At 43.8% G+C, this 20,728-nt stretch overlaps 1 protein-coding gene across 1 annotated transcript; it reads left to right on the top strand.

The window, feature by feature from the left end:
- Positions 1-4,251: 4,251 nt before the first annotated feature.
- On the top strand, positions 4,252-20,491 carry LOC309398699 (cytochrome P450 3A9-like). Its single transcript, XM_081965835.1, has 13 exons — positions 4,252-4,482; positions 7,308-7,401; positions 7,543-7,595; positions 10,030-10,129; positions 10,480-10,593; positions 11,464-11,552; positions 12,949-13,097; positions 14,307-14,434; positions 15,385-15,493; positions 16,612-16,772; positions 17,953-18,179; positions 18,988-19,150; positions 19,569-20,491. Exons 1-13 carry the CDS (start codon positions 4,412-4,414, stop codon positions 19,641-19,643), a joined length of 1,533 nt encoding a protein of 510 aa, XP_081821961.1. The 5' UTR covers positions 4,252-4,411; the 3' UTR covers positions 19,644-20,491.
- The last annotated feature ends 237 nt before the right edge of the window (positions 20,492-20,728 follow it).

Genomic DNA, 20,728 nt, shown 5'->3' with positions numbered 1-20,728 from the left:
ATTTTTTCCTTCCGTCTTCTGTCCTCCACTTTCTTCATTTGGCAAACACCCTCAGTTTCTCCGTCCGATTTTTCTGTTTTGTATTCCATGTTCTCCAATCTCTTTTCAATTCTCTCTTGCGCAGAGCAGTTTTTATTGCACTGCGCCTGCGCGCACAGCCACCCTTGAAACATAGCATCGTTGGAGAATGTTTTTTGATCTGTCCAGTTTGGGCGAAGCGATAACGGCGGCTGCTGGAGGCTCTGCCCCCCTGCCCTGACCTAATGCACGAGCACTGCACATGCGCAGACAAGGCATTGTGCGCTCACATTTGCGAGCTGGTAGAGAAGGTAAAGTGAATCCCAGCTCTGCTTTCCATTCCAAATGGCCACACTATTTGCACCATTTCTATCTGCTCCGAGATTCTTGATTTGGCCCAAAAGACATTTGGGTTTTTGAGCTCCTCAGCTTTGCACCTGTCGTAGAGTTCGAAATAACGCTATCCTGTTCCAGGGATAAAGGGGTTAAATAAGAACCTGAAGAAATGATATAGGTGGTCCTCCTTGGCATACAACCCTAACTGAGCTCAACTTTTCTGTTGCTGAGCGAGACGGCTGTTAAGTGAGTTTCGTCCCATTTTGCGACCTTCCTTGTCCCCGTTGTTAAGTGAATCACTGCAGTTTTTAAGTTAGTCCCCGTGGTTGTTAAGGGAATCTGGCTTCCCTGTGGACTTGGCCTGTGAAAAAGGTCGTTAAGAAGGAACACGTGACCCTGGGAACGCTGCAGCTGTCGTAAATACCAGTCAGTTGCCAAGTGACTGAATTTTGACCACATGACCACGGGGATGCTGCAACGGTCGTAAGTGTGAAAAACGGTCATAAATCGCTTTTTAGTGCCCTTGTAACTTTGAGCAGCCATTAAACAAACTGTTATAATTCAAGGGCTATCTGTAATTTATAAAACAAACAAACCTGGAGCTAGAATGGGAGGCCAGGAGGGAGTTTTCTCTGAAAACGAGGTCAGATGTTGGAGTTCGCTCTCGATTACAAGGGGAAGAGGCACTACTTTCATAATCTTTGCCAATAAACTCCGATGATCTTTGAGGCCTTGTTCAGCTGTAAAATCTCCTGAACTTGCAAACACGCCTCTGTGCCAACTGATCGAAAGTGGCAAATGAACTCTCTTGCCCTGGAAGAAGAAAGAAAGAAAGAAAGAAAGAAAGAAAGAAAGAAAGAAAGAAAGAAAGAAAGAAAGAAAGAAAGAAAGAAAGAAAGAAAGGAGGGAGGGAGAAGAAGAGGAAGAAAGAAGGAAAGAAAGAGAGAGGGAGGGAGGGAGAAGAAAAAGAAGAAAGAAGGAAAAAAGAGAAAGGAAGGAAGGGAGGGAGGGAGAGAGGGCTTGTTCAGCTGTAAACTCTCCTGAACTTGCAAACACGTTTATCAATGCCTCTGTGCCAACTGATCGAAAGTGGGAAATGAACTCTCTTGCCCTGGAAGAAGAAGAAAGGAAGGAAGGAAGGAAGGAAGGAAGGAAGGAAGGAAGGGAGAGGTTTCGGTGGGTGGAGAGGTTTCATTTGAAACTCCACCCACATCAGCTCACATGTCTTGCAGCCATAAACCTGGTCAGGAACTACTGTACTTTGGCTGATGAAATCCTGTAGCCATTCCCTTCCTCCGATCCCATTTGATACCTGGATATCCATTCGATACTTGAATATTTGTGGAAAAACCGGTCGGGCGAGGGAGCAGATGGGATTGAGATCATTGTGCAAAATAAATTCAATCTGAGAACGGAGATCCTGCTCGATTCCCAATACTTAACCGGCTGTTGCAGAGAAGAAGGAGGTCAACCCATTCGCCAAAGCACCTCAAGGCAGGACAAGAAGCAACAGATGGAAACTAATCAAGGAGAGAAGCAACCTAGAACTAAGGAGAAATTTCCTGACAGGGAGAACAATTAATCAGTGGAACGACTTGCCTCCAGAAGTTGTGAATGCCCCAAGACTGGAGGTTTTTCAGAAGAGATGAGACAGGCGCAGAACAATTTACAGTGAACTGCGCATGCGCAGTCACTAAAATCCAACATGGCGGCGACATCAGTGGTGGCGAGGGCATGTCAGGCCTAAGTCACTGCTCGTTCTGCGACCTAGGCCTGAATTCCACTATCGGTTCGGTCGAACCGGGCCGAACCGGCACCAACCCATGTCTGCTTTGGAGTCAAAAGTTGAGGAGCCAAGAATTTTTATGGGAACCCATCCTAGGAGTCTTACAACTTAGATCAGGGTGTCCAAACTTGGGAACTTTAAGACTTGTGGACTTCAACTCCCAGAATTCCCCAGCCAGCTGGCTGGGGAATTCTGGGAGTTGAAGTCCACAAGTCTTAAAGTTCCCAAGTTTGGACACCCCTGACTTAGATCTATTTGCTCAACTTCTTGTACCTTGATTACAACAGACACAAGATGCCTCTGCTTACATTATATTACATCAACTTTGGGAGAATCCCTGGAGCAGAAAAAATAATAATATTCTCTCTCTTTTTTTCCCCCCTTGGTCTCGTTATAAGGTTTAAAATGATACGGAGAACTTTGATTCGGTACCGTGCTGGATCTGTAAAAAAAAAAAAAAACACGATAGGGAAGGATATAGAATCCTTTAGAGATTCTATGGCTTAAAAAGGAACAGGAGAAGGGAGCTGAAAGAGGAGGATAATACTCTTGCAGTTATATACATTTGAATAAAATAATAATAATAACCAAGTTTGCATATTTCACCCCTGCTGCCGAGAACGCAGCTTATCAGGTTTTGTACAAAGGCGCCCCATCTGAGCACACTCACTGCGGGTGAATTAATTCATTTCTGGGAGAATTGAAATTTTTTTTAAAAAAATGCCCCCGGAATAGAGAAACCCAATTTTAATATTTGGTGCTGGAATTTCATTTCGTTCAGGGATGAGCATCAAACTCTTCTATACCTCCCACGACGGGTTTGTCATTTAAGGGGATGAGGAGATGAGGAGAAAAATAGCATAGTCCCTTGTAGCCTGTGTGTGTGTGTGTGTGTGTGTGTGTGTGTGTGTGTGTGTGTGTGTGTTGAAAGTTGCTCGTTGAATTTCCCACAATGCTTTGAAGGAATTCTGTAGGGGAAGATGGGCGGGAATTTACAAGGGAAGTAGAGAGCAAACCTCACTCCCTCTGGCACTGATGATGTTACCTACTTGGGTAATGAGATAACTACAAGAAAAGAATCAAGTTCAGAGAGCACCAAGGACCCCCACAGTTCTCTTCCTCCTTCTTTCTTCCCTCTCACAAACTCCCCTCCCCTCTAGCACTGATGATGTTACCTAGTTGGGTAATGAGACGTCTGCAAGAAAAACCCCAAGCTCAGAGAGTACCAAGGATCCCGCAGTCCTCCTCCTATCCCACTCCCTTCTCCTCAGTTCTAAGTTGCTTCTCTCCTTGATTAGTGTCCACCCATTGCTTCTTGTTCTACCCTCAGGTGCCTTGGAGAATAGCTTGACTCCCTCTTCTTTGTGGCAACCCCTGAGATATTGGAACACTGCTATCATGTCTCCCCTAGTCCTTCTTTCTATTAAACTAGACATACCCAGTTCCTGCAACCGTTCTTCATATGTTTTAGTCTCCAGTCCCCTAATCATCTTTGTTGCCCTTCTCTGCACTCTTTCTAGAGTCTCCACATATGCATATATACTGATAGTCACTATATAATGAAAGGGATTAATGGGCACTTTGCGACAACTTATATTTCCATGTTGCCTTTGGGCATTTCCTGGAAGCTCAGGGCTCTGGGTTATAGGCAGGGAAGTTGAAAATGCAGGCCAGAAGAAGGCAATGGGGAGCTCAACACCACAAAGCACACAGATGTTGTCACTACTGGTGACCCCAACTTGAGAACGTCTCACCTTCCTTTAATGCCAGAAGAAGTGGAGATGTTTTGAAGCTGGACTTGACTTAGGTTGGCGTGTTTGCTTTATGGATTGGTTGCAACTTGCCTTGAGTCTATATATATAGACTCAAATGGGGCTCCAGCTGAAGCCAGCCGTGATTACTTAACAAAACACACACTGATATGTGTTTGTGCGTTTTGTTAAGGAAAATAAAACCTTTCGAAGTACTTCATGTTCTTGCTAACAAAGCCGGTACCGAATGGCTCTTGCATAATAAAGCAAGCAAGTTCATCTGACTTCCCAACCTATCGTGTGTCAGTAGGAGGAGCACCAGCTCTCTACCTCTTTTGCAAATAAATATAACAGAAAGTCACATCAGGACTCACTTCTCCAGGCACAGCCAGGCTGACGAAGGATAACCAAGGAACTGTGTGGAGAAGATTGTCCCAGAATTGTCTGTTGAAGGACAGAATTCTAGCCGAAGCTCATAGAGGGATCACCAAGTTAGAAGATCCAAGAATCAAGAATCACGATGGATCTTCTTCCTACCTTATCCATGGAGACATGGCTCATCCTGGCCCTTTTGATGGGACTTCTTCTGCTGTGAGTATCCTACGTTGGCTTTCTTCCTTTCCTTTTTGTTCTTTTTCCTCATTGCTCTGAAAGAAGAAGAAAAGGGTAGCTCCTAATTTTCAACACCGATAGGAGATTTGTAGCTTGAGGTTGAACTGTGGGGTCCTTGGTGGTCTCTGAGCTTGGTGGTTTTCTTGCAGACGTCTCATAACCCCCATAGGCAACATCATCAGTGCTGAAAGAGAGCTGGGTATGCTGTTGGCACAAAGTTCCTGCGCTGATGATATTACCTTTCTGGGTAATGAAATGTCTGCAAGAAAACCTTTGGGGAGAGGGAGCGGTTTATAAATCTAAATAAAGTTAAAGTTAAAGTTAAAGTTAAAACAACCAACCTGTTTTAACATAACATCCAGATTGGGATAATGAATCAAGTCTCACCTTTGAATATAAGCCAGCTGTGTGCAGCAGCTGCTAAAAAAGCCAACACAGTTCTAGGCTGCATCAACAGAGGGATAGAATCAAGACCACGTGAAGGGTTAATACCACTTTATAAGGCCTTGGTAAGGCCACACTTGGAATACGGTATTCGGTTCTGGTCGCCACAATGTAAAAAAGATGTGGAGACTCTGGAAAGAGTGCAGAGAAGAGCAACAAAGAGGATTGGGGGACTGGAGGATAAAACATATGAAGAACGGTTGCAGGAACTGGGGATGTCTACTTTAATGAAAAGAAGGACCAGGGGAGACATGAGAGCAGTCTTCCAATGTCTCAGGGGCTGCCCCAAAGAAGAGGGAGTCAAGCTATTCTCCAAGGCACCTGAGGGCAGGACAAGAAGCAATGGGTGGAAACTAATTAAGGAGAGAAGCAACTTAGAACTGATGAGAAATTTCCTGACAGTGAGAACAATGAATCAGTGGAACAACTTGCCTCCAGAAGTTGTGAATGCTCCACCACTGGAACTTTTAAAGAAAATGTTGGATAACCATTTGTCTAAAGTGATGTAGGGTTTCCTGACTGAGCAGGGAGTTGGACTAGAAGACCTCCAAGGTCCCTTCCAACTCTGTTATTTTATTCCTATTCCTATTCCTTTCCCTTTCCCTTTCCTATTGCTATTTCTCTATTCTATTCTATTCTATTCTATTCTATTCTATTCTATTCTATTCTATTCTATTCTATTCTATTCTATTCTATTCTATTCTATCCAGAATGTTTTAATTAAACATAGTCATTAAGAGATATGTTTTCAGACCTTGAAGCTCCTGGGTCAAATCTTGCTCCAGCGCCATTAATTCTCAGGATGGGTTTCATCTCAGTCAGTTTCTCTGACCCACACTACGGTGAACAATATTTCTCACCTTGAGAATAAGGATAGAAACTGGATTAACAGAGTTCTTCAGGCTGTTTTCAAAGAAAACCCCGACTTAGAACAAATCACAGGACCCCCCCCCCACCAAAGCGGAAGGAGATAATTTAAAACATCGATGATAAGATATTTCAATTACTTTTAAGACATCTCACCCGGGTTTGCAAAAGGAAGCTGGTAAATCATTTACCAGGATAATATCAAGACATTTCACTTTAGAAGCAGGAAAAGGGTGGCTGGGTGCAGGAGATTTCAGTGGGTGGCACTTGATTGCAACCCGCACCAACCTCTCCTCCTCCTGGGTTGAGAACTGTGAGTAGCTACGCCTGGAAATTGAGTCATGGCAGCTAGATTTCTTGTCTCACTGCTTCTCCCAGGAGCTTCCTCAATCTGAGCAAGCAGGTTGGGGGAACCCTATATATGTCTTAGAGGGAGAAGTCCCTTTGGGGAGAGGGGGCGGTATAAAAGTCTTATTTAGAGACTTTTAGTAAAGTAAAGAATATTTACTGTATTGTTTGGAGTATAAGATGCACCTTTTTCCCTCAAAAAAGAGGGTGAAAATCTGGGTGCATCTTATGCACTGAATGCAGCATTTTTTGCCTCCCGAAACCCCCTTTGCAAAAATGACCATGCATAGGCTTTAGGAGGCTTTCAGACTGCTCCTGGGGGCTGGGGAAGGCAGAAATGAACGAAAAATGGGCTGTTTTTTGCTCAATTTTGCCCCCCCCCGCCCCCAGTCCCCAGGAGCACTCCATCAGCCTCCTTTTAAAGGCTATGCATGCCCTTTTTGAAAAAAAGAGGGCAAACTGCAGTGCAAACACTTTTTTTAAAAAAATTTGCCTCTTCAAAATCTTGGTGCATCTTATACTCCGAAAAATACGGTATGAGGTTTTCCTGGCCAATTTGCTCAGACTGAAGAAGCTGTTTGGAGAAGCAGCCAAACGTTTCAAACGAAGAGGGAAAGAAGAGAGGTCCAGTGGCCGTAACTCAACTTTCAAATGACTCCACCTGGGTGACCTTTAATCTTCATCAGTGCAAGAAGCTATCTTTGTTTGCACCTTTCTATTCTTGAACAGAAAACAATACCACTGATGATGTTACCTAGTTGGGTCCTGAAATGTCTGCGAGAAAACAAGCAAGTTCAGAGAGGTCCAAGTTCCCCACAGTTCCTCTTCCTCCTCCTCCTCCTCCTCCCAACCCTCCCACCCTTCTAGTACTGATGATGTTCCCTAGTTGGGTCATGAAACGTCTGCAAGAAAAACCACTAAGCTCAGAGAGTACCAAGGACCCCACAGTAGGTCCTCCTCTTCCACTTCCTCCTCCTCCTCCTCTCCACAAATTTCCCTCCTTTCTAGCACTGATGATGTTACCTCGCAGTGATTTTATTTTTTAAACTTCAGTGCGTAGCCAACCGAGTAAGATTTACTCAACCACGCGCAGTGCAGTAAACAACTCCTGGCTTTCTCTGAATCTCATTTCTTTCTCCTTCCAGATATGGAGTTTGGCCATTTCGCATTCTCAGCAATGTGGGGATTCCTGGTCCGACTTTATTGCCATTCTTTGGGACAATTTTGAATTACCGCAAAGTGAGTATTGATAGATACATAGGGGACCAACTCAACCTTTAGATTCAGGTGTGGGGAAGGATGGCCCTTTTGTGACTTGTGGACTTCAACTCCCAAAATCCATTTTTTTTCTAAACCTTTAATATCTTTTTCTCCCCCCAGGGATTTATGAAATTCGACAGGGAATGCTTTGAAAAATATGGGAAGTTCTGGAGGTGAGCCTTCCATTTATTAAACGTTTCTAATTCTCAACTCAGATCTATGGAGACAAGGAGTGGCCCAAAGAGAAAGGATCAGAAAGAAGGAAATAAAGGAAGAAAGAAAGAAAGAAGGAGAGAGAGAGAGAGAGAGAGGAAGAGAGAGAGAGAAGGAAAGGAAGGAAGGAAAGAGGAGCGAGAGAAGGAAGGAAAAAACAGAGAGGAGAAGGAAGGGAAGTGAAAAAAGAAGGAAGGAAGACAAAAACAAAAAGAAAGAAAGATAAAAAAGGAAAAAGGAAAGGAAGAAAGAAAGAGGGGGAAGGGGGAGAGAGAGAGGAGGAGGAGGAAAGAGAGAAGGAAAGGAAGGAGGAGAGAAAGAAAGGAGGAAAAAGGGAAGGGAAGAAGGAAGGAAGACTGAAAAACAAAAAGAAAGAAAGAGAAAAAAGAAAAAAGGAAAGGAGGAAAGAAAGGAAGGAAGGAAGAAAGAAAAGAAGGAAGGAAGGAAAGGAAAAAAGGAAGAAACAAATCAATAAAAACAAAAACAAACAAACCCTGAATTCGTTTCTGCTTCTCATCGGCTTGATAAAATATTCATTTAAACAGGTTGCAGTTTGAAGTTCTGAGTGAAGTGATCGCTTTTCTTTATTACGCCTATATTTACAAGGTTCTAGAATGGCCTGCGGAGGCTCTAGCCATCCCGGGGTCTTTGGCTCTCGCTTTCCCAGCTACCACAGCCCTCCCAAATGATAGCATAAACCAGAAATCCAGATGTTCCTCTCTTCTTTTCGGAGCCCTGGTGGGTATTTTCCTTCGGACGCCTTTTCCAGCTATCCATCCCCTCGCAGACCTATTGAGGGGGGAAAATCTGCACCGTTTGTACAATAGCTTCACACACAATGGCTTTTTGTCGATAAGCTCCCGGGCAGAAGAATGTTTTGTGGCTGGTGCGACAACAAAGCAAAGGGGTTTGCCCTTTTCAAATATGATTTTTCTGGGAGATTATCCTCTCCGCTGTTAAAGGAGCAGAGAAAGTAAGCAGATCTAAGCGCAGACTGTAAACAGCTTTCGCTGCCATGGAAAGCTAAGGCGGAGGGCAGGAGGGCTCATGAAATGATCCACGGCAGACATTTCTGGTCTGCACACCCCTATTTTCACTCATGAGAAAGAACAGAGTAACAAGAGTTGGAAGAGACCTTGGAGGTCTTCTAGTCCAACCCCCTGCTTAGGTAGGAAACTACACCACTTCAGACAAATGGTTCTCCAACATCTTCTTAAAAACTTCCAGTGTTGGAGCATTCACAACTTCTGGAGGCAAGTTTTTTCCACTGATTCATTGTTCTCACTGTCAGGAAATGTCTCCTCAGTTCTAAGTTGCCTCTCTCCTTGATTAGTTTCTACCTGTTGCTTCTTGTCCTGCCCTCAGGTGCCTTGGAGAATAGTTTGACTCCCTCTTCTTTAGGGCAGCCCCTAAGATATCGGAAGACTGCTATCACGTCATCCTTGATCCTTCTTTTCATTAAACGAGACATATCCAATTCCAGCAACCGTTCTTATGCTTTAGCCTCCAGTCCCCTAATCCTCTTGCTTGCATTGGAGGTTGTGTAACCTGTTAGTACCATAAAATGTAAAAATGTCCTTTGAGTCAAACGTTTTCCTGATTATGTCATGGACATATTCATTCATGGCAGCTCCTTGACAACAGGAAATAAGTGGTTTGACTTTGCCTTTGCCCAGAATGATGTCATCTTCTCTGTCTAGGTTGCAACCATACAACTTGATGACCCAATTTAGCTTTTCAACATGACCTGAGGTTGACTTGGTTCCTCTGTGGGATCTCAGTTAGATTAAATCTATTCAGAGATGGGCAACTGAATGGTTGGTACAATGGTACAAGTCTTTAGGGAAGAATTAATTATTTCCATCAACTCCATCGTCTAGAAAAGTGTAGCCGAGAACCCATCAGCAACTAGGAACTCTTCCTATTACTTGGGTTTTCTTTAACACATAACCATCGGTCATTCCATTTTAGATTCTCCATAAAGACTACCAGGACAATAAGTCCTTCCCAACTCAAGATGCTTCAGCAACATCAGTCTACACATCCCATCCTCCTCAAAAATGCTGGATGGGGATGATGGAAGATTTAGTCAACAAATCAGGGCAGGCGCCAAGTAGAAAAGGCTACACTGTAAGCTCAGAGAATATATATATATTCTCTGTCCTTCGGCTCATTACAGAGGGCCATCCAGGCAGAAAACCGTATGGGTTCGAATCCCAGTAAGGGTATGGCTAGCTGATGAGAGCTAAATAGCTTGAAATAGATCTATACTAGTCTCCCTTTATTTATTTATCAGCACAAATACAACACACACACACACACACACACACACACACACATACACACACATATGCGCTTATAGCATTTCTTTGTGCTTCTTTCTTCTGAATGCAGGCTTTATGATGGTCGTCAACCTATTATTGCTGTATTGGATCCTGCAGTTATCAAGGCTGTCCTAGTGAAAGAATGCTACAGTACTTTTACCAACCGGCGAGTGAGTCTTTTGCATCTTGTACCATCAGATAGCAAAATATATGGCTGTATGTTAAACCAGAAGATAGGAAGAAGAAGTTTGGAATCCACCCCCCCGCCCGCTCTATCGTATTTTGAAACATGTGAAATTGAGTCTGGGTTGAGATTTTTGCTTAGATCAGTTTTAAGTTGGGCCACAGTTGGGAGTAGGTGGTAGATGCCTTCAACACACACACACATACCCAAAATATGAGTGAATTTATCACTTAACCATCATGGTATCTGGTGATGTTTTGCATCCAAGAGTTTCTTCAGACATGGCTGAGTTGTTGAAATCTGAATATGGTGTAATGTTTTCTTCCTGACCTCTAGGTTTTCCCTGCCCCAGACATCTTAAAAAATGCAGTCTCTATGACCCAAGACGAACAGTGGAAGAGGATTCGCACGGTGCTTTCTCCCACCTTCACCAGCGGGAAGCTGAAGGAGGTAACAAGAAAAAAACCTTAAAAGAACAGAGGAGTAGAGAGGAGGAAGAAAAAGTGGGAGGGAGGGAGGGAGGAAGAAAGGAGGAAGGGAGGAAGGAAGGGAGGAAGGAAGGAAGAAGGAAGGAAAGAAAGAAGGAAGGAGAAAAGGAAGAAAGAAAAGGTGGGAGGAATGAATGAAGGAAGGAAGGAGTAGAGAGAAGGAAGAAAAGGTGGGAGGGAAGGAGGGAGGAAAGGAAGGAATGAAGGAAGGAGGAAGGAGTAGAGAAAAGGAAGAAAGGGTGGGAGGAAAGAAGGAAGGAAGGAAAGAAGGAAGAAAGGAGTAGGGAGAAGGAAGAAAAGGTGGGGGGGGAGGGAGGAAAGAAGGAAGGAAGGAAAAAAGGAAGGAAGGAGTAGAGAGAAGGAAGAAAAGGTGGAAGGAAGGAAGGAAGGAAGGAAGGAAGGAAGGAAGGAAGGAAGGAAGGAAGGGTCATTTGTCTGAAATGCTATAGGATCTCCTGCTTGAGCAGGGGCTGGACTAGAAGACCTGCCAGGTTCCTTCCAGCTGTATTCTGATTAAATATGGACCATGAGGGCCATACATCTCAAGAGACATTTTACTTCCACAAACAGCCCTAAAAGATCTCCAAAGAACATCAATCCAGGACCAGATTAGACGCCCTGTCCAATTTCAGCCCTAAAATGCCCCAAGGAGAAAGAGAAATAAATTTTGAGGAACCCATCAATCAAACTTAAGAAAGACGGCCACTCTCTTCATCACAGTTGAATTTGTCATTATTTATATATTAACCAGCCACTGGCTTTGTTGCAAAACATCAGCAACTCAGAAGGGGAACTGCCTATCAATGTTTAAAACTGTGGTTTTGTTTTCCAGATGTTTCCCATCATTAAACACTACGGGGATATTTTAATTCAAAACGTTCAGAAGAAAATGGAGAACGACGAGCCCATCAACGTGAAAGAGTAAGTTCTTTGGAGCAGGAAGACTGCCCAGCGCTGTCACAAGAAGGAAGGTGGGAGAGACACCCTTAGTAAGGCCGCATGGGAAAATCTGCTTCTCATTTCCTGACTGCTACCCAGAGTAAAATGCGGCTATCGTTGAAAACGTGTATCGTCGTGATACATTTCATATGCTTGGGACAAATCGGGACAAAAAGTGCATCTGTGGATGAAAATAATATAGGAAAAGGGCATATCTACCTACCTACCTACCTACCTATCTCTACAGCAGGGGTGTCCAAACTTGGGAACTTTAAGACTTGTGGACTCGGGGAGAGGGGGCGGTTTATAAATTTAATAAACTGAAAACTGAACTGAACTAAACTGGACGTCAACTCCCAGAATTCCCCAGCCAGCTGGCTGGGGAATTCTGGGAGTTGAAGTCTACAAGTCTTAAAGTTCCCAAGTTTGGACACCCCTGCTCTACAGCATCTATCTATTCATCCACCTCTATATCTTATCCTCTCTCTCTCTCTTTCTTCCTCTCCTCCCTCTCTCCATCTGTATCTAATCCTTCCTTCCTTCCTTCCTTCCTTCCTTCCTTCCTTCCTTCCTTCCTTCCTTCCTACCTACCTACCTACCTACCTACCTACCTACCTTCATATCTATCTATCTATCTATCTATCTATCTATCTATCTATCTATCTATCTATCTATCTATCTATCTATCGTCTATCTATCTATCTATCTATCTATCTATCATCTATCTATCTATCTATCTATCTATCTATCTATCTATCTATCTATCTATCTATCTATCTATCTATCTATCATCTACCTACCTACCTACCTACCTACCTACCTACCTACCTATCTATCTATCTATCTATCTATCTATCTATCTATCTATCTATCTATCTATCTATCTATCTATCTATCATCTATATAATAGCAACACTAACATATCTGTAAAGATCAGAAATAGAGAAACTGTGAAATGGCAGAAACCAGATGGATATTATTTGCTCAAAGTATCTAAGAAAGATGAGGCTGGGCAATTGAGCTGGAAAGCAAAGACATGAGAGCCATCAAGCCAATTGCAGCCTACAAAGTATTAAACAAACAGTAACAACAGGTCTTGGACATCGAATGTCTCAATTCAGTTCTGGGTCAGGCTACAATCCAGGACCCTGGAAAGCTGCAGCGGTGAAAGCAGGCCTACCTTCTTCAACTTGACGTGCTCCAGATGTGCGTGTGAGGATTCCAAGAGCCGAAACGGATGTTCAACAAAGCAACCCCCTCAGGAAACTGTGGGTGTTTGTGTTGGCTGCCCATGTTTTGATGTATCTTCTGTCAGGCTTTCCAGCCATGTCCTAAATCTTTGTCACCGATCATCTGTTCCTCTCCTTTCTCTTCTTAGTGTCTTCGGGGCCTACAGCATGGACGTGGTCACCAGCACTTCATTTGGGGTAGACATCAACTCCATGAACAATCCCAAAGACCCCTTCGTCAAGCAGATCAAGAAGCTCACCAAGTTCAAAGCTTTCGATCCGCGGATCATTATTGCATGTGAGTTCTGCTTTCTGGAATCCAGCAAAGTCTTCCCTAACTTGTCCAGAGAAATTTTGCCTCTCCGTATCATACTTTTGCTAGAGCCTTCTGCTGCATTTGAGATTAGAGGTGGGAAACCTTTCTTCTTTTAAGGCAGCCCCCCCCCCCAAACTTGGCAACTTTAAGACTTGTGGACTTCAACTCCCAGAATTCTCCAGCCACCATAGCTGGGAGTTGAAGCCCACAAGTCCACAAGCAGAGCTGGCTGGAGAATTCTGGGAGTTGATGTCCACAAGTCTTAAAGTTGCCAAGTTTGGAGGCCTCTGCGGGAATCAGCTGAGCTAGAAGAATGGACTATATCTTTATTAGGGTCATAGATCAGCAATAGGCATCACTTTATACAATATACTAAAAAAATAGTACTGACATTAATAGTGGATAATAACATCCCTGTTAAGAAAATATCTTTTTTTTATTACACATTTTTGCATCCTATACATTCTGTTTCCAAACATTATAACCGTATGTATATTTTCGATTCTTATTTCTATTGTCTATCAATTCATACCATACCGCTGAGAATATAGGAGAGGGAACGGCGGGAGTGGGAGGGCGGGGCCAGCCAGAGGTGGAATTTGCCGGTTCTCCGAACTACTCAAAATGTCCACTACCAGTTCACCAGAACCGATCCAAACCGGCTGAATACCACAGCGTAGCCCAAAGGGGAAGAGCTTTGGGTGCAATGTAATTTCATCGTTCGATAGATGTCTCTAACCGAAGCCAAAATGGCTTTTCGTCCATTCGTCCACCTCCTCCTCTGTTGCCGTTTCTCTTTCCCTTTTCCAACCAGCTTGGACTCATCTTTTGCGGAGAGCTTTTGAAAAATGAAATTAAACCGAGCAGCAGGTATGAACCTAAGGGGGCAGGTTGCCTGCTCCCAATTAATGAGGGATAATGGCACTGCTTTGAGTTTCTTGTGCTGTGATACAGACACAACCTTACATGCTTTTTCTGTAGAAAAGGACGCATTTTTGCATAATCCAGAGGTTCTTAATGCACCCGCCAAGCGGCCAGTGGCGTTTACAGAGTGTGGCCTTTTGAATAAATCTTGTTCATGTTTATTCATTGCTCACCTTGGGTACTTGAAGGAAAGAAACAAATGTGTAATGAAATATTGTTTTCCTCCAGGGACATGGCGGCGTTTTTCACAATTAATTTCTTTTTCAGTTATGTTCCCAAGACTCATGCCGCTTATGAATGCCTTGGACTTAAGTACTTTTTCGCTGGAAGCTGTGAACTTCTTCTCCAAATCTTTTTCAAAAATGAAGGAATCGCGACTGAAGGAAGGCCAAGGAGTAAGCAACAAGATAGCCATTTGTCTGAAACGGTGTAGGGTTTCTTGCCTAGGCAGGAGGGTGGACTAGAAGACCTCCAAGGTCCCTTCCAACTCTGCTATTGTATTGTATTGTATTAAGATTTTGCTGAAACGTAACGGAGAACGTCTTTGTCTCAGGCGAGAAAATCCTGACCAAAAGAGAAGGGTCCTTGGTGATCTCTGAGCTTGCTTGTTTTCTTGCAGACGTTCCATGGCCCAACTAGGTAACTTCATCAGTGCAGAAGGGAGTGCAATTTGGGAGTGATGGAGAGCAGGAGGAGGAAGAGGAAGAGGAGGAGGAATAATAGGAGGGTTTTGGGGTCCTTGGTGCTCTCTGAGTTTGCTTGCTTTCTTGCAGACGTTTCATTACCAAACTAGGCAACATCATCAGTGCTAGTTAAGGAGTGCTGCTTGCTGTCAGTTGAGCAAAGTGTTGTCCTCCAAGGAAAAGAATTTGTCCATGTACAGATAGTCCTGGACTTACGGTTAAAATTGAATCCAAAATTTCTCTGGCTAAACAAAGACATTTGTTAAGCAAGGTTTGCCCCCATTTTATGACCTTTCCTGACACCGTTGCTAAGTGAATCACACCATTGTTACACGAGTTGCTGTTGTTAAGTGAATCCGGCTTCCCCATCGACTCTGCTTGTCCGAAGGTCACAAAAGCAGGTCACACGACCCTGGGATGCTGCAACCGTCATAAATATGAGTCAGTTGCCAAGCGTCTGAATATTGATCGTGCCGTAAGTTTGAGAAATGCTCATGCTTTTTTCAGTGCTGTTGTAACTTCGAATGGTCACTAAACGGGATGGTTTTATGTTGAGGACTAGCCATATTTCCCCCCCTACCTCTGTTACCTTAATGCTTAGTGATACCCAACCTGCATTCTTGGTTTGTCTGTTTTCATGGGTCCATTCATTTGATCCACAGAGCCGGATGGATTTCCTCCAGATGATGATTGACTCCCAAAACAACAACAAGGACTCCATAAACAATGGCAAAAACTCTACAAGCAATGGACTGGATCACTCATATAAAGGTAATACCGCCCCTTCCCCGTTTTAGCATTACACATTTCCTAAGTGTTGTAGTGCATTTGTATTGATGGATTGATACGTTTTAGCTACCCCACTTTAATTTATGGTCATAAACAGTCAAGAAAGTTTGAGAGACTGAAAACCCATTTGGGGTTGGACTAGAAGACCTCCAAGGTCCCTTCCAATGCTGTTATTCCATTAAATGTGCGATGGGGTTCATTGGAAGCAATTTGCTTAAGACCCACGGTCTCAATTCTGTGGCCAATGTTGCTATTCACATACTTGAAAGGTAAAAGGTTCCCCTCCCACATACGTGGTAGTCGTTCCTGATTCTAGGGGGTGCTGCTCATCTCCATTTCAAAGCCGAAGAGCCAGCGCTGTCCGAAGACGTCTCCGTGGTCATGTGGCCGGCATGACTCAACACCGAAGGCGCACGGAACGCTGTTCCCTTCCCACCAAAGGTGGATCCTATTTTTCCACTTGCATTTTTACATGCTTTAGAACTGCTAGTTTGGCAGAAGCTGGGACAAGTAACGGGAGCTCACTCCGTTATGCGACGCTAGGGGTTCGAACTGCTGACTTTTCGTCTTAGCCACTGAGCTGCTGTGTCCCGTGTCCCTACTTGACTGATTAGGTGACATTAGCAGCCCTGTAGATCGATTTTCTCCACGATAACCCCGTCGCTGGGGTAACTCACATGCTCATTTCCACAACTAAGCATCGTGCTTTAAAGAACTTTGGACTTAGGAGACCTGGCCAGATAAGACATTTCCCTCCCCCCCCTCCCCAGTAGATCTTGCAAGTCTCAATCAACAGGACCTCCAAAGTCTATCTTGAACTCTAGCGAGAAGTTATTTTCCAAGAAACAGATCAAAGGACACACACACACACAAAAGACAGCACAGGTGATTTTTTTTTTCTTTTTAAAGCAAAGCCAGCATCACTCATTGTTGTTCTATGATGCCCTAGGAAGTTTGACACCTTTTAGCTGTGTTTCAAAGTGCATAAAAGAATATGAGGCAAGGTCCATTATTATCCTTGGTATGAAGTCATAACGACGGCCCCACAGTAAATTTTCTGTGCCTGTATCACCCAATTGGTTTTTATTTCTATTTTGCAGGCCTGACCGATAAAGAAATTCTAGCCCAGGCGTTTATCTTTGTTTTTGCTGGATATGAGCCCACCAGTAATTCCCTGGGTTACATGGCCTACAACTTGGCCACTCATCCAGATGTTCAGCAGAAGCTGCAAGAGGAAATAGATACTGTCTTACCCAACAAGGTAAAGAGTGAGGGGGTTGCTAAATGTCTACGAAGATTCTCAGTCCTCCTGGCCATGGTTGTCCCAAAGGTGCTTTTTCAAGAGGCAACTGGACTTTCTATCCACCCGGTTCCAAGAACACAAGCGAGAAGTAAGACAACTCATTGGAAGCCCCACACTCAAAGAACAAGGGGCATGCCTTCAATTTCACAGCTATTAAGATTGTTGGCCGAGCAGGTACAAAAACAGCCAGGGAAGTGATTGAAGACACATATATTTGCCATCCAGTCAGAGCTTCTTCAGCTCTTACTGGATGGTGAGGAATGGAAGGAGTTATATTCCTTGCAGACAGCTGGTCATTTTAGCCTCCACACCCATTTGCACCAATCAGGTGATCCTGAGGACACAGATAAACCTCCAAGCCGCCTCAACGACTCTCCAAAAAGGATGCAAATGACCAGCTGTCTGCAAGGAATATAAATCCTTCCATTCCCCACCATCCTAGTCAGAGCTGAAGAAGCTTCTTGGATGAGAAGTGAAACGTCTTCAGAGAAAAACCAGAATGTCTAGTTGTCTCTTGAAAAAGCACCTTTGGGAGCGAGGTGATTGTAATTCACAAAAGAAAGGCAAATATACGTGTCTTCAATCACTTCCCTCTCTGTTTTTGTACCTGCTCGGCCAACAATCTTAATAGCTGTGAAATTGAAGGCACGCCCTTGTTCTTTGCAGTGTGGGGCTTCCAATGAGTTGTCTGACCGCTCTCTTGTGTTCTTGCAACCTGGTGGATAGCTTCCCCCCCGTCTGTCCTACATAGTCACAGGAGCACTCCATGCGGGGGATCCAGTAGATTACATTAAAAGTATCTCCTCCTTCCAAACGATCTTTGGATCTTGTAATTCATAGGTCTGCAGTTCAGCAAAGTGAGCTCTTTTCACCTTGCTTGGATGGCTTAAAAGCAGTCATAATATCCGAATGATTGAATTAGTGGACACGAGGAGAAGCTCCTGATCCAAACATGCAAGACATAGAATCATGGTGTTAATGCAGAGTTCGGTTCAGGATTAAGAAACTGGGTTACTATATCTTAACCAACATTGAGTCAACGTTGTAATGGACGAGGGAGACCTTGGCCTCAATCCTGTGAGTAGAAAGGTGGAGTGGATAGGAAAGAAACATGAATTATTTTAATTCTCTTCCCAAGGCACCTCTTACCTATGACGCCATCATGCAGTTGGAATACCTTGACATGGTGCTGAACGAAAGCCAAAGGGTCTATCCCCTCGGAGGGCGTATTGAAAGAGTCTGCAAGACGGATGTCGAAATCAATGGGGTGACCATTCCCAAAGGCACCGTGGTGATGATCCCACCCTTAGTCCTGCATCAGGTCCCGGAATACTGGCCGGAGCCAGAAGAGTTCAGACCTGAGAGGTACAAAATAAAACCCATTTGGGAAGAGGAATAAAAAAGGCACAGGGGTGGGATTCAATTTTACTACTGGTTCTGTGGGCATAGCTTGGTGGGCGTGGCTTGGTGGGCATGCTGTGGCATGGTGGGTGTGGCATGGCTTGGTGGGCATGGCAGGGGAAGGATACTGCAAAATCCCCATTCCCTCGCCACTCTGGGAAGGATACTGCAAAATCCCCATTCCCTCCCCACTCCAGGGGAAGGTTACTGTAAAATTCCCATTCCCTCTCTACTCCAGGGGAAGGATACTGTAAAATCTCCATTCTCTCTCCATTCCAGGGGAAGGATACTGCAAAATCTCTATTTCCTCCCCACTCCAGGGGAAGGTTACTGTAAAATTCCCATTCTCTCTCTACTCCAGGGGAAGGTTACTGTAAAATTCCCATTCCCTCTCTACTCCAGGGGAAGGATACTGTAAAATCTCCATTCTCTCTCCATTCCAGGGGAAGGATACTGCAAAATCTCTATTTCCTCCCCACTCCAGGGGAAGGTTACTGTAAAATTCCCATTCCCTCTCTACTCCAGGGGAAGGTTACTGTAAAATTCCCATTCTCTCTCTACTCCAGGGGAAGGTTACTGTAAAATTCCCATTCTCTCTCTACTCCAGGGGAAGGATACTGTAAAATCTCCATTCCCTCCCAATCAACTGGGACTCGGGAGACAGATAATAGATGGGGGCAGGGCCAGCCAGAGGTGATATTTACCGGTTCTCCGAACTACTCAAAATTTCCGCTACAGCTCCTAACATTCTTTCCTTTCTCTGTTCACCCAGGTTCAGCAAAGAAAATAAAGAAAACATTGATCCCTACACATACCTTCCCTTTGGAGCCGGCCCCAGGAATTGCATCGGAATGAGATTTGCATTGGTCACCATGAAAGTTGCAATTGCCGTCATTATGCAGCGTTTCTCCTTTAGAGTCTGCAAAGAAACACCGGTGAGAAAGATGGATCTGAAATAGATCTGTTATCAGAGTAACAGAGTTAATCTGTTAAACGTTTTGGAGAAAAGGGGCAAGCACTTAAATTAGAGATTTCTACAGGAGTAGCCCTTCAACACAACTCTTTTACAACTTGAGCCTTGTCCCTTCTTGGTCTATTATCCCGAAACTGTTCAAAGGTGTTAGATATCAGTGGACGGTCTCCAAATCACAGAATAAGAGAGTCGGGAGGGACCTTGGGGGTCTTCTAGTCCAACCCCCTGCTCAAGCAGGACTGAGGTTGTGTTCCATGGTTCTGTTTAGAAGGTCCTAGTTGACCTTTTGTGGTGGTCCTTCAACCTTGGGAACCTGGAACTTGAGTTAGGTTATCTGTTGGCTTGCTAACTTCTTTCTCTGTTCTTTCATTCTCCTACAGATTCCTCTGGTCATGAGCAACCAAGCATTCTTAGTCCCGGAGAAACCAATTGTTCTAAAGTTAGTCCCACGATAAGGTGGCCGAGAAAATGAGGAATAAAACTTAGCAATGCCTGCATCATCCCTGCAGTGGATGCAACAGTTTTGGGCTTCACCCAGAACCTTGGAAGAAAACTATTGAATTAGTCACTAAATAAATAGCTTTGGAGAGATGGACCTGTTTGCTTTAAGTAGCTATTGTAAAGTTGTGATCATAACAATGTACTTCATAGGTGGAGGAGATGTTAATATTTGTTGTAGTAGTTGTTGTTGTTAATGATGATATATAATTTGATGTTTTGAACATTTTTGACCTATAAATTAAGCCAGTGATGAATCCAGTTAACGAATTTTTAAAATCTCTGATATCTATGTCAGGGTTCCAAATAGCAGCCAAAAGTAAAACAGAGTCCAAGGCAAAGAATTCCTCAAAGTTCCAATTTATTAAGAGAGCCATGTTGGCACATCTGGGAAAACACGAATCTGAAAGCCTCCTGAAATGTTCCTATCTTCCACTGCCATGCTGGCAGTTCCACCCATCCAGTTCCAGTCAGGTGCAGAGGTGCGAAGACAAAGGATGACCTTGGCTTTCTAGAAAGAATTTTGTTATGGCTACATTTCACACAACTCTGTATAATTTCCCCCCTCCCATTTTCCCACAATAGAATGGGAGCTTTCATTAGAAGGAGTCTGTACCACCAATGAATTTGAATGGTGTTTTAACTAATTATGAGATGGCTTGGTTTGCATTTTGTTGTACTTTTGTATAATTAGCCGTCCCTCCTTGCTTTTCCCGGCAGAAAATATCTATTTTCAAAAATACAAGCAAGCATGTAAAATACAGACACATGAGATCAATAAAGGATGTTTTTCCACTTTCTTTCACTTTCTTCTTCTTCTTGAGTTGCTTTAGGAGAAAGGTATGTTATTAAGGGGGGGCGAAAGAAAGGTTGCCCAAAGGGAAAACTTTTGTTGGTCCCCTTAGAAGAATCTGTATTCTCAGAAGCGAGTAATAAAGTAGAATAGCCAACAATGCAGAATCTGTGGTCTTCAGAACGCTTTAGAGCAGTGTTTGGTGGGGGAGTTTTGGAGTTGAAGTCCACACATCTTGAAGTTGCTGTG

Source organism: Natrix helvetica (genome assembly GCF_964273705.1).
Source record: "Natrix helvetica genome assembly, chromosome: 13".
NCBI lineage: Eukaryota > Metazoa > Chordata > Lepidosauria > Squamata > Natricidae > Natrix > Natrix helvetica.
Note: the sequence above shows the minus strand (reverse complement) of the source record. Positions and strands in the feature narration are given on the sequence as shown.

Bases quoted from the DNA above. Each gene is read 5' to 3' on its own strand.
- LOC309398699 (XM_081965835.1), top strand. From the start codon at position 4,412: ATGGATCTTCTTCCTACCTTATCCATGGAGACATGGCTCATCCTGGCC. The intron at 7,596-10,029 runs GTGAGCCTTCCA...TTCTGAATGCAG, and splicing joins AAATATGGGAAGTTCTGGAG to GCTTTATGATGGTCGTCAAC. The intron at 19,151-19,568 runs GTGAGAAAGATG...ATTCTCCTACAG, and splicing joins GAGTCTGCAAAGAAACACCG to ATTCCTCTGGTCATGAGCAA.